Genomic DNA, 11,546 nt, shown 5'->3' on the forward strand with positions numbered 1-11,546 from the left:
TACCTTGCTCTGCTCAAACATTATCAAGACCAACCCGCCTACAATGTTTCAGGCATCTCGCAAAATGATTGTGTGTTGGTAGTAAAGCAAAGTGAGGTGATCAGGAATGTTCTTGTGAATCACAAACACATGTACAAAATGCAATGGTAACTTGCATTTACAATGAAACCAAAAGACTCCTCAAGGGGCTCTGTATCACTGCTAGTAAAACAAGAAAGCTTCCCATTATGATCAGATTCACATTCAGACAACTTTATTTAATCTATGAGAGCCCTTTATTAGAGCGACCAGCCTCATGAAGTTGGCCCTGCAAATCACACCACTTACAAAAAAGATTTCTAGCTGCACCTTAAGCTTGTGTCCAGCTACAAATTGTGACCTGTTTTGTACAGAAATACAAATTCGGCTCATTTTTATAAAACAACAGCAAATCAATAATTTGGGTGAGACGTATCGTCATCTGAGACAATCCGTGATTACAGCTGATCAGACTCTCAGCTGTAACCTGATGGATTAAGTGCTGTAACAGGGAAATGATTATATTCAAATGCAATGGCGAGCGATTGTTTCCTTTTTGTACTCTTGTGTTGAGATCAAACAGATAAAATTAAAATTTTCAAACCCTAGACTTACATACAAAAGTTAATGCAATCACACAAAAAGACATGACTTTGGGTTTATTTGTGCCGCCCAATCCAAATGAGGGAAATGTTGCCCTTGCAACATGTGTGACAGGTTTGCATTTGTCAAACGTCTCTGCAGAGTGTTGTGAATGGAGAGGACCAGACAGAGCAGAGGGGCATCGATGCCGCTCAGCTGCTGAAAACAAGTGAGCTCTGGAGGTGACAGCTGGGGTCGGAGCAGGGCCTTCTGGAGAAATTAATACCAGCAGCTAGATTGCAATCTTTCTTTATCTGGAGGCGTTTACCAGTGGGAAGAGACCTCAGAGTGCACTTTTAAACTTTTGGGATTAAAGAGCAGATTTATCTTCACTATTGTTTGTTAGCTCATTCGCAGCAGTAAGTCACGTGTACCTACTGTCAGATTTTTATCTCGGGTTGAATGCTGTCCAAGGAGGAAATGTACTTTACCTCCTGAATGTAGAAGGCAAAGGAAGAAAAGAGAGAATCAGCATCTCTTGGGATCTAGTAAGTGTGATTGAGTGACTGACTGCTGACTTCTAACAGGCAGGCAACACCCTAACCTGCCTTTTCTCGCCATCCTATAAATACTAATGTCAATAAAAAAAGGTTCAAACTGAAACACAATGTACACACATCTTTAAGCCATTGATCATTTGTGGGTGGAGCACCTCATTAATACTGAGCCTCAAGACTGAAGCCTAGAAAAGGTGATGCTATTAAGTTTAGCCCAAGTCCAAGAATCTCAGATTTCTTTTTTTTTAAGCTGCAACATAATTGTACATTTATTCCAGTGAGCATCGAGTTTGGATACACGGTGGCGCAGGTGGCTGAGAGGGTCCTCTTATGATCGAGAGGTTGGCGGTTCGATTCCCGGCTCAGGCACTAACCCTAACCAGCAGCAGACTATAGTTGTAGAAGGTGTAGCTGCTGTAAACCAAATTGCCCTCTGAGGGACAAATCAATAAAAAGTATTTAGTATTATAGATTTCCTCTTTAAAAAAATCAATGGCTTTTAAATACAATTAAATAGTAAAGACCAAAGATACAGGACAAAAGGTGGAGCCACCGTTGTTATGATACTAACACCAGTAGCAGAAATACTTCTGCCTCTGCACCAATATGATACCATATATATATTAATGGACTGAAGACCACCAACAGACAGAATTGCCCTGAGATGCAGGGAATCTGGTTCTGCGACTGCACTTTCTCTCTGATCCGCAGTTGTGACGATTTTCACTGAAGAATGAAACAGAAGACTTAACAGTGTCAAGAGTATTTACAATAGGAAGTGTATTTAATGCCATTTTCAGTGGTGCCTGCATTATTTGCCATCTACACTCCATTAAGCTTTCACTCATGGGGTTTAAACTGGGTTTTGATTTCACTCAAAGCGCTTACACAATAGCTTAGCCTCATCTCTGGATAAGATTCATGTTGCTGGGCTTGATAGAGGACCCATTGCAGGGAGGGGGAGAGAGAGAGAGAGAGAGCATCAGAGACTCCATGAAGCAGTGAGGAGGATCTCTCGTGACAGATGGTCTCACTTGGTATCCAGGTCTGTGGGCAGTAATGCAAACAGTGACTCCCACATACATTTTGGCAACGTCAGCGTCAAGAGCGATCTGAGTCCACACTTTCAAATGACTTATTTCCCCCTTTCTTGTCTCCAGAAATTTCACAGCCTCTGCTCCTTTTTTCCTTTCATTATCTTTCCCTCTGCCTTCTGCCACTCCCTGCCCCTCCGTCATCAGGCTTGCTCACCAGTTCATTTTGCTCGAGTCCTTTACTCTCTGTGAGATTCCTATTCTGGCCCTCGCCTCATCCATCAACGGCTGCACCGTTCTCATCCCTCCGTCTCAGAGAAGTGTGAAGTCGCTGATAGCCGCACAGCTATCGCTGACTGAATCATGTTTAGCCTCTAATAACATTTACCTTAGGCCGATTCTGCGCTCCCCGTCCTCCTCCCTGGCATTAAGTCTTCTTGCACCCAGTGATGCAGGTGATGGGTAGTAAATTATGCACACTTCCCTTAAAGCTGTTCAGCATTAGCATGAGTGCAAGGAGAGGCGGAAACCTCCAAACATCAAGGTGTTATCAACTCTAGCGCTACATCTCACCAACACCGCTGATTATGGTTTTTCAAGCAAATCCGCAAACACAAACGTTTGTCTTTAAGACACGCCAACACCACATCTAAGGCCCACATTCATACCAAGCAACTCAGCAACAAACCTTGTCCAACTATAGCTCAATAAGGCTGTGGCATAACAGTGATTACAATGTTAGAAGAGAAATGATGCAGCTAACATGCCGGGCGAGAACGAATTACAAATGACAGAGGCCGAAGGCCTCATAAGCATCATTCTGATTGGACGGGACACCTCTTCAGGGCTAGCTCTCTCACCCTCGTTCCTTCTCTCTATTTCTCAATCAGTCTCTCTTACTCTAACGGGTAGAGCTGTATTGATGGCCGATCCCCAGCGGTGGTCGGGGGCTCTTCGGGGTCGTGACAAAGCACTAACATTTATCACAGTGTTCCCTACAGCTAGCTATAAATCTATCACGTCAGAGAAGACAGGAGCATGAATAAAGGTTGAGACTGAGAGACATGTAATAGGTGATGAAGAAAGCACATGTTGTATGTCCTTGTGTGTGCACAACACACAGTTTGTAGAGTTATGTGCATTGTGTGTGTAGGTTTTTAGACAGCCACGCCATTATAAATAATTCCTTATAAGCAGCATTTAAAGGAAGAGGCCAGGACACATTCAGGAATCCACTAGTTTTTTGTCACTGTCAGATATAGATAACATTCTTTGATGAGGATTCCTGTGCACAAACATCAATCAAGGATTTCCTTCACTTTGGCCATTGAAAACATATCCACTCTTCAAATGTGTTTTCCTCCATTTGTCCTTCAGAGACAGGCAGCCATCATGCCACCCAGAAGCCATTAGTCAGCCTTATGTACAATGACCCCCCCCCCCCCCCCTCTGAAGAACATTCTCAATCAAACATTCCCACCTGAAGAGCAAAAAGAATTCTTTGAAATCGGCCCTTAGCTGCCTGCCAGCTAGGCATCATGGAGAGTGTGATGAATACATACACCACACATGACTGCCACTCTCTCTAATCAGTGCGACACAATGCTGCGTTGAAATCTGTTGAAAGTTCATTCATTAATCTTCTTGAAGACGTATAAGATCGTCTTGCCTTCAGCCGTCTCGGCTGGTGTGGAATTCAACATCTTCCATTCTATGGTTTCTCATTTTTACCATGCAGAACACTGAAGCCTACCTGCTGGGCTGGAGGCAGGGCATGTCCTGGATGAGTCACCAGCTCGTCACGAGGCCAAATGAACAAACTTCAAAGAGAATTAGCAATTCAGAGTCACCAATTCACTTATGTTGCTTGTTTGTGGACTGCAGCAGGAAGCTGGAGCATCCAAAGGAAACCCACACAGGTTTATACATTAATATCATAATAAATCATCGAGCTACAGTACATTTTCATCTACCCAGTTACCCTGTGAAAACAGCAGAGGTAGCCCCTCTAGCTGGGAAATGATTTTTTTGTATTATCATTATTTCAGAATGGCTCCATCTCCTCAATAGCAGACTGAGTAGCAGACCTCACACTGTAAAGGGATTAAACGGTGAAAGGTATACCACAACATCACTTGACTGATTAAAGGTAGCAGAAGGCCTTTATACAGCCCATTGGGGAGCTTATGACAGATTACAATAACCGCTGGGTAATTAACAGGGGCTGGTAAAATGACCTGATTATTCCCCCCTCTGTGTAAAGCTGGTAAAAAGGCCTTAAAAAAACAAACAAATCCATTACCAAGATGTATGCTGCATTATTAAATTCACCGGGACAATAATAGAGAAAGGGCAGCATTCCATCATATCTAGAGCATGGGGAGTAATGAGTTGTCATAAGCAGAGAACCCGATGGAGGGCATTACATTACCCACACCAACGCTTTCATACGTTTAATTTAACTATTGTCACCGCAGATTGATAGAAATGTAAAGAGAAAATTAGTGCACTGCAAGTTCTTCAGCGTCTTTTGATCCACGGGGCACAAAGAGCAAAGAATCAAGTCATCCTTGACGTTACCTTGGCAGAGGTTATCTGAAAATGGCAGGTCACTGGTTGTGACTCAGTGTGACAGAACACTCAACAAGGAAATGACTTCCCTGCCTGGCCAGATGGTTGTTTTTTACCTGCTTCATTCTATTATTATTATTTTTTATCAAATGAGAATCTGCAGGGCTTTGAAAAAAGCTCCTGAAGGCCTCATGAAAAGGATTTTTAAAGGTGAACCAAAAGGGTTTGTGTCAGTAAAACAGACGTGCATATTCAACACATTCATGTTAATTAGATTCGACTAATGGTTGATGTTCCTCTTTTGAGGTTTTTTCTTTTTTAGGTTAGTCATAGGTTATCATGATAATCCAGTTTTGCTGTTTGTCAGTTCAACACTTTGGTCCTGTTAAACCTGTCATCCATATCACTGAATGCAGCCTGACAGACCCTCTAGAACAAATACAGTGGTACCTCAGCTTACGAATTTAATCCGTTCCGGGACTAGCTTCGTAACGTGAAAACTTCGTAAGTAGAGACGCATTTTGAATGTAAATGCACTAATCCGTTCCAAGCCCCGCAAAAGTATTGTAACGGTTCATGTTTTAGGAGTGTTCATTATTCCTACGCTGCAGAGAGTCCGCAAAGGCATCCAGGGAGGAGGGGCGGTGTGTGTGTGGGGGTGCCGCGAGGAGGAGGAGGAGAACGGGGGAGCTGCGTAGCTCCCGCAGCTCTCCCGTTCTCCTCCTCCTCGCGGCACCCACACACACAGAGAGTTACCCGTCGTGTGCTTATTCCAGCGTCCGACGGACGCTACATTATGATATTTTTTTTAAATATTAATCTACCTGTTAGCTGTTACTTTTTGTCCTCTTTGTTTACTGGTCCTTTGCGGTGTTTTCTGCCTCGCGTTTCTTGAAAAACTGATCCGATGACGTCTGCTTTTGCCGGCTTTTGACAATCCGTCGGAAATGTGCGAGGCAGACGTCATCATAATGAGCAATAGCCCGACTTGTCAACACTTTTTCCGGGTGACACGAGGGGGACACGAATAGCGTGCTGGGATACACGCATACGCAACGGGTTGCCAGGCAGATTTTAGGCGATAGCCAATGGCAGAGCAGCTACGAGCAGCTATTTTTGACTTCGTAGCCTGAAACGCCTCCGTAACGAGAGGCAATATTTTCCCATTCAGAAACTTCGTAACCTGAAAATTTCGGATGTAGGGACATTCGTAAGTAGAAGTACCACTGTACAGATTACCGAAATTATACAGAAATGGTGATTCCACTTGGTGCTTCTCTTTTTGATGTCTTTCCATACTTTAAATTCGTTTTCTTTTCAATAGTTGCAGAATTCTGTCGATATCCAATGTGCTTCAAAGGCAGGATTAACTGCAAATGTCATAGAGACACTTGATGGTTCAACCTTCTCGAAGTTCATCATGTCTCCTGAGTAAATCCACCCTACAGGTTAATATGAAATATGCACAGGTTCAGATTTACATAATAACCCAACAAAGTGGCGGCTTTACTGGCCGCTTTCTGCCACTCCTTTCAATAAACTGCCAGACAGAAAAGGTTACAGAAGCTTTGCTTCCTATTATCTGGTTTAGAGGACAAACTTCTACTTTTAAAATAAGCTGAAAAGAAAATGTTGTATTCAACACCGAGGATGTGTGAGACACCACTTAAATACACATTCCTCTTATTCTAACAGTTGCTGCTGCCCGATTCAGGTCAGTCATTCAACAGATATATTATACTCCTGCAGCATTCAGGTCTGAATAGAATAAGATGTAACATGTGCCACTGGTGCCTTACTAAGCAGTTTGTGAAATTTTCAAAGTCCGAATGTTATTACTGACTTTGCTCACTTCCTTGTGAGACTCAAACTGGCCCTCGTGACTGATACCAGATAAGTGGCCATTATGCAGTTCAGTTTTACAAAGCTACACGATAAAAGTCTTTCCCTCCCAGAGAACCATACAAAATTACAAGACAAATATATTTTACCTGTTTAAAATGCAATTGCTTTCTTGCCAAAGTACATCAGATTAATGGCATCTAAAAATCTGATGAAATCAGCAGACAAGACAATGATTGCTCTGTTTTCTCTCCCGGTGTTGAAATCCCGCTACACCCTATAAATCGGACAGCATCCGCCAGTCGTGATCAAGCGGTATATCCAGTCAGCCTTGAGCTGCCATTTTTAAACCACAAGAGCGTGGGACGACTGAATAGCTCGGTGTTCCTGTGTGACAACCTCTTCCTACAAGTGCAAGGACAGAGGAAGCCAGATAAGGACGAACATGACTCTGCAACTACTTCCACTGGACTGGCAAATTTTCCTCATCACCTCACTCCTATCTTAATTCTCCTCCTGCTGCTTTTGTCCACTCATGTTTATTCAGGTCCTGGTTGTTATTCTGTCCCCATCATAGCTGGTTGCCATGGATATCCTTACTCTCAAAGCTCTTCTCACCCTTAATATCACCCCTGTCCTCTCCTCTACGGTCACTCCACCTCGATCGACTCATTTTTATTGCCCTCACTGCCCCCTCCCTCCTTCTCTTCCTCTCATTTCTGTTAATGCCCACCCTTCTTTCTTTGGCATGCCATGGCAAGGTCCTCACTGTGGGATAGCACTGAACAAAAGAGCAACGCTGAAGGTCAGCGCATCCCGCTTGTCACTCAATACGCAGCGCGCCTCCTTGTCTCAAGGGACAATCAGGCACCACTCACTGAGACTCGTGTCGTCTTTAGCCCTCTCCAAAGCAATAATGTGCCATTAATGACTCTTCTGTGTCTATTTAATCATCAGGATCATAACTGTAAACAGTAATTAGGTGTGGGAAATTAGCCCATAAAGACTAACAAAAGACAGTTTAAGCGGGGAAAAATAAGAGCTGAATCCTTTTCAATAAGAAATAAGCAATTCTGCAGTTACGCATTCAGACTTTTTTTTTTTGCAGCAACATCTACAACTGACAGGCTTGGAATTATACTATAATATTGCCAACATGGTTGTAAAATCCAAATATAGATACTTATGTTCTAAAGTGTGTGTTTTTCGACACTCCATATTTGATGAAACTGCTGAAGTAATCAGAGTACTGTAAATGATTTGCTGAAGTCTGTTTCCATCTCAAGCAACCACGGCTGATAAATTAGGCAAGTCAAACATGTTTATAATGCATTTTCTTATCTGCATCTCTGCAGATCTCAGAACTGTCTACACTGCTCAGGTTCACCGAAAGGACCTGAATGACAGCCATGTGAGCTTCATCAGGATTTTAGTTTACCAAAGTAATGTTATTTAGATTCCTAGATGTCTGACAAGCTGGGAAGAACCACAGATATGGCGGGGGATAATTATAGGAAGAGTCCGGGTGTATTATGTTCTTTCAGTACATGTCAAGGACACTATGAATAGCAATGAGTCTTCAAGGCCTTCGTGAAACTGGGGGGGGACACAAGTAAAGACTGGTGACAACGTGCAGTGGACATAAACAGCCTTTGAAGGTCTCTGGGAACCCATTAAAGTCTTAATGATTCATTTTAGCACAGGGATTTTTAATCACTTTAGCAATCAACAGTGTATGGAACCATCTTTCAGTCTATGAAAGAGATAACCTTGAGTGAAATAATTTAACCGCTCATTCCCTGTCTATTTTGAAAAAGCATGCATATTTTGGGTACTCCTGGAAGATACAAATGGGGTAGATAAAACACTTAAATAAAAAGATTGATAAATGTACATTGAGAATGCTGTGCCCATCTTTCAAAGGAGCATACAAGCCCGAAATAGTTCCCTCTTCCGTGACTTAAGAAGTGTATCAGAGGTGAAATTGCATTTGATCACGTCCATATTTCTTTCTGTTTCATATATTATCCTTGGCTGAAAAGCTGTAACTCAATGCTTCCACCTAGCTTTTCACACAGAGAAGACGCTTCGCTTTAGTACAGCGCAGCGCTCTGCAGATGGCAACACACTCACACACACACAGCGCTTCATCAATGACTGCTGATTCACGTGTGAAATCAACAGTATCAGCTTCTTGCCCAAAAAAAGTGTAGGAGATCAGGACAGCGAAGCAGATGTAGCCTCAGTAAATGGCATAAAACAAAAGTGGCCGTACCTTCCTGCACAGCCTGGAAGGGGTTGTTTGGCTCGATGAGTTTCACGGAGTGCGTGATTTTCTCGCTCTGCAGAATGTCATCGTTGAGACTCAGGTCTGAGATGGCAAGTTGGAAAATCTCATCATCTCTCACTGCGTTTTGCTCGAATATGGCACCTGTTGAATGAAATGAATCACAAGTCTTATAGGAGGGAAGGAAAGTAATGAGGCAGGTGAATGGTGATTGCACGGAAGAGATGGCGGTAGAACAAGTGGAGAAAGCCCTCAATATAGGCCCATTGTGAACACACTTTTCATCTTTCCTGGTAAAATCATGTCAGAATAGAGCATAAATGAGCCGTTTGTTGGTGGTTTCTGGAAATTGGATTCATCCTCGTGCGCTTTATTTTGCCTTGAAGCATGTGCAACATGTGCCCCTCGGTGCGCGGCTTCGCCTTCAGCACCTTGGACAGCGACGTGGCTGCGCGACAAACCCAATGCGCAAAGCAGCCCATCTTAAAAGACGAATAACTCTTATCAGATCAATAACACTCTTCCCAATATTGGCCTTCCATATATAGGCATTCTGAATTTGATCTGACCCCCCCCCCCCAATCCGTTTTCATATCAGTGTTTATCAAAGCAGCCGCCACTGTGGTAGACGGGAATATATCAGGAGAAAGGGTACCAGGGAAAGTATTATTGGATACTCAAATGTAAAGCGGCGCATAAGCCAATATGATCTGGACGGCGTCCCGCCTCCGTATTCAGCCAGTGACTGAGCACCTGATGCTTGCCAGACTGTTGCAGTGAACAGCAGCAGCAGCAGCGAGACCAAATTGGCTCACAGTGACATTGACATGTTTATCTGAATTTACGACGCCAGCTGTTTTAAAGCGGCTCCCTGACTGTGTCTGCGCGGAGAGGGACGACGGGTCTGCGATGGATTGCGCAGAATCTAAAATAAGACACGACGTTCAGGGAAATCGGGAAGGAATCAGTAATCGTGAGTTAAAAGATCTAAAAGAAAAAAGAAAAAAAAGCAGGAGTGGTTTGAAGTTTGAGAACAAAGACACTGCGTTTTTCCATCTCGAAAACGAAACTCCGCTGGCAGCCCCCCCCCCCCTGTCTTGATATTGCAGTCACGTTCTGGTGAAAGTTGAGGCTTGTCGGGAACAGACAGGCAGCTTGGTCTTTAAAAAAAAACCTCAGTCGTTTAGTTAATGAACCTTAATTTAAGCGTCAAATGATTTTGAGACCTAATTAGCATATTTAGATCTAAAAAGCGCAGTTACCTACAGGCGAAATGTGTAAGAAATGTCTGCACCAACAGGCTCAGGAGCATAATTGTGATAGAAAATGTAAAACAAAATCGTGTCAGTGCAAGTCGGACGCACGACGGTTCACACGACGTCAACTTTTCAACTCGCTTGAGAGTCGGTGTTGCTCCGACTCGGGATGCGCGCTGAATACACAATTCATTCCACCCTCTCGTCAAGATCCTCTGATCAAGGCAGAACGCGAAGGCTGAGCTTTTTACGCGCACGTCTCCTGAAAGCTGGACGACCCCAAGCAGCGAGTCGCTTCATCGGACGCTTACCGATATGTATGATGGAGTCCGCTTTGGCCGAATTGCGCTGCAATATCCACAGAGAAAGGCAGATCAGCAGCAACTCCATCTCGGGATTTCAGTTACGCGGCTCATCCAAGCCCTGCCCGGCTTTCTGACACTGTCCAAATGGAGTGCGCGAAATAAAGAGACAAAAGAAGAGATGATCAGAACCCCAGTCCAGCACAGACACCAGGTCCTCCCCCTCCTGTCCACCAGACCCACGTCTGAGAGAAATCTCTCTCTCTCTCTCTCTCTCTCTCTCTCTCTCTCTCTCTCTCCCTCTCTCTCTCTCTCTCCAATGCAACAAAAGAGGCCACAGGAAGGTGGGCTCAACAAGAAGCATCGACTGGGACCCGAGGTGAAACTGAAATAACAGGTCGTGCGTTGAGAGAGAGCGGCGTTGCGTTACCTCTCTCACTCTCACCCGTCTCCAGCTCCGGCATCTAAAGCGCGGAGGAGGGACACCCCTTTAACGAGACGCGGAGCGACTCTCGCCTACACGCACTCAGAAGAAACACGCGCACACACACACACACGCACACTTCGGTCCCGTCTCGATCACGTGACTGCAGAGACTTCAGGACGCGCCCGCTGTCCCGACACGCCGGGTAGACATGGTTTGGACTATAGCCGGCGGAGGACTGGAGTGGAGCCGACATCGAAACACGCGATTGGAGGATACAACAAGGAATGAACAGAAAGCTCAGCTTGTGGGACTTCCTGCGCGCAAAACCTGCAGACTGGCTCAGGAGATGAGAAGTCGGCGGCGGTTTGATCAGTGCACTTTGGGAAAAGTTGGCGTGTGCGTGGCTGGTGCGCGTGGGAGCAGAGAAGTGTGTTTTCCGCTCACTTTAGTGGTGACGGAGCGCAGGAGTCACGCACCACAGTGATGGGTGAGGGACGGGACGTGATCCAAACCACGCTGCCTGACCGGTTAGATCGGGTTTCCGGTATAGAGCCATTTGTAAAGGAGGAGAATAGACGCATGCTTTGTTTCTTTCATAGATTGTGGCTAAGCCAAACGGATGGGGGTTTATTTTTACTGTATATAATGCTGGATGCAAATGGAAAATTGT

General features: G+C 44.4%; 1 protein-coding gene across 1 annotated transcript in view; it reads right to left on the reverse strand.

Annotated features, from left to right (window-relative positions):
* grid1a (glutamate receptor, ionotropic, delta 1a) overlaps positions 1 to 10,537 on the reverse strand; it is a 152,659-nt gene extending 142,122 nt beyond the window's left edge. Inside the window, exons 1-2 of the mRNA XM_068741145.1 lie at positions 10,459 to 10,537; positions 8,880 to 9,035 (exon numbers count right to left, since the gene is read on the reverse strand). Of these exons, the coding sequence (XP_068597246.1) occupies positions 8,880 to 9,035; positions 10,459 to 10,537 (235 nt within the window). The remainder of the gene's footprint in view (positions 1 to 8,879; positions 9,036 to 10,458) is intronic.
* Positions 10,538 to 11,546: the final 1,009 nt, after the last annotated feature.

The sequence above is a fragment of the Brachionichthys hirsutus genome, chromosome 7 (assembly GCF_040956055.1).
Source record: "Brachionichthys hirsutus isolate HB-005 chromosome 7, CSIRO-AGI_Bhir_v1, whole genome shotgun sequence".
Classification (NCBI taxonomy): domain Eukaryota; kingdom Metazoa; phylum Chordata; class Actinopteri; order Lophiiformes; family Brachionichthyidae; genus Brachionichthys; species Brachionichthys hirsutus.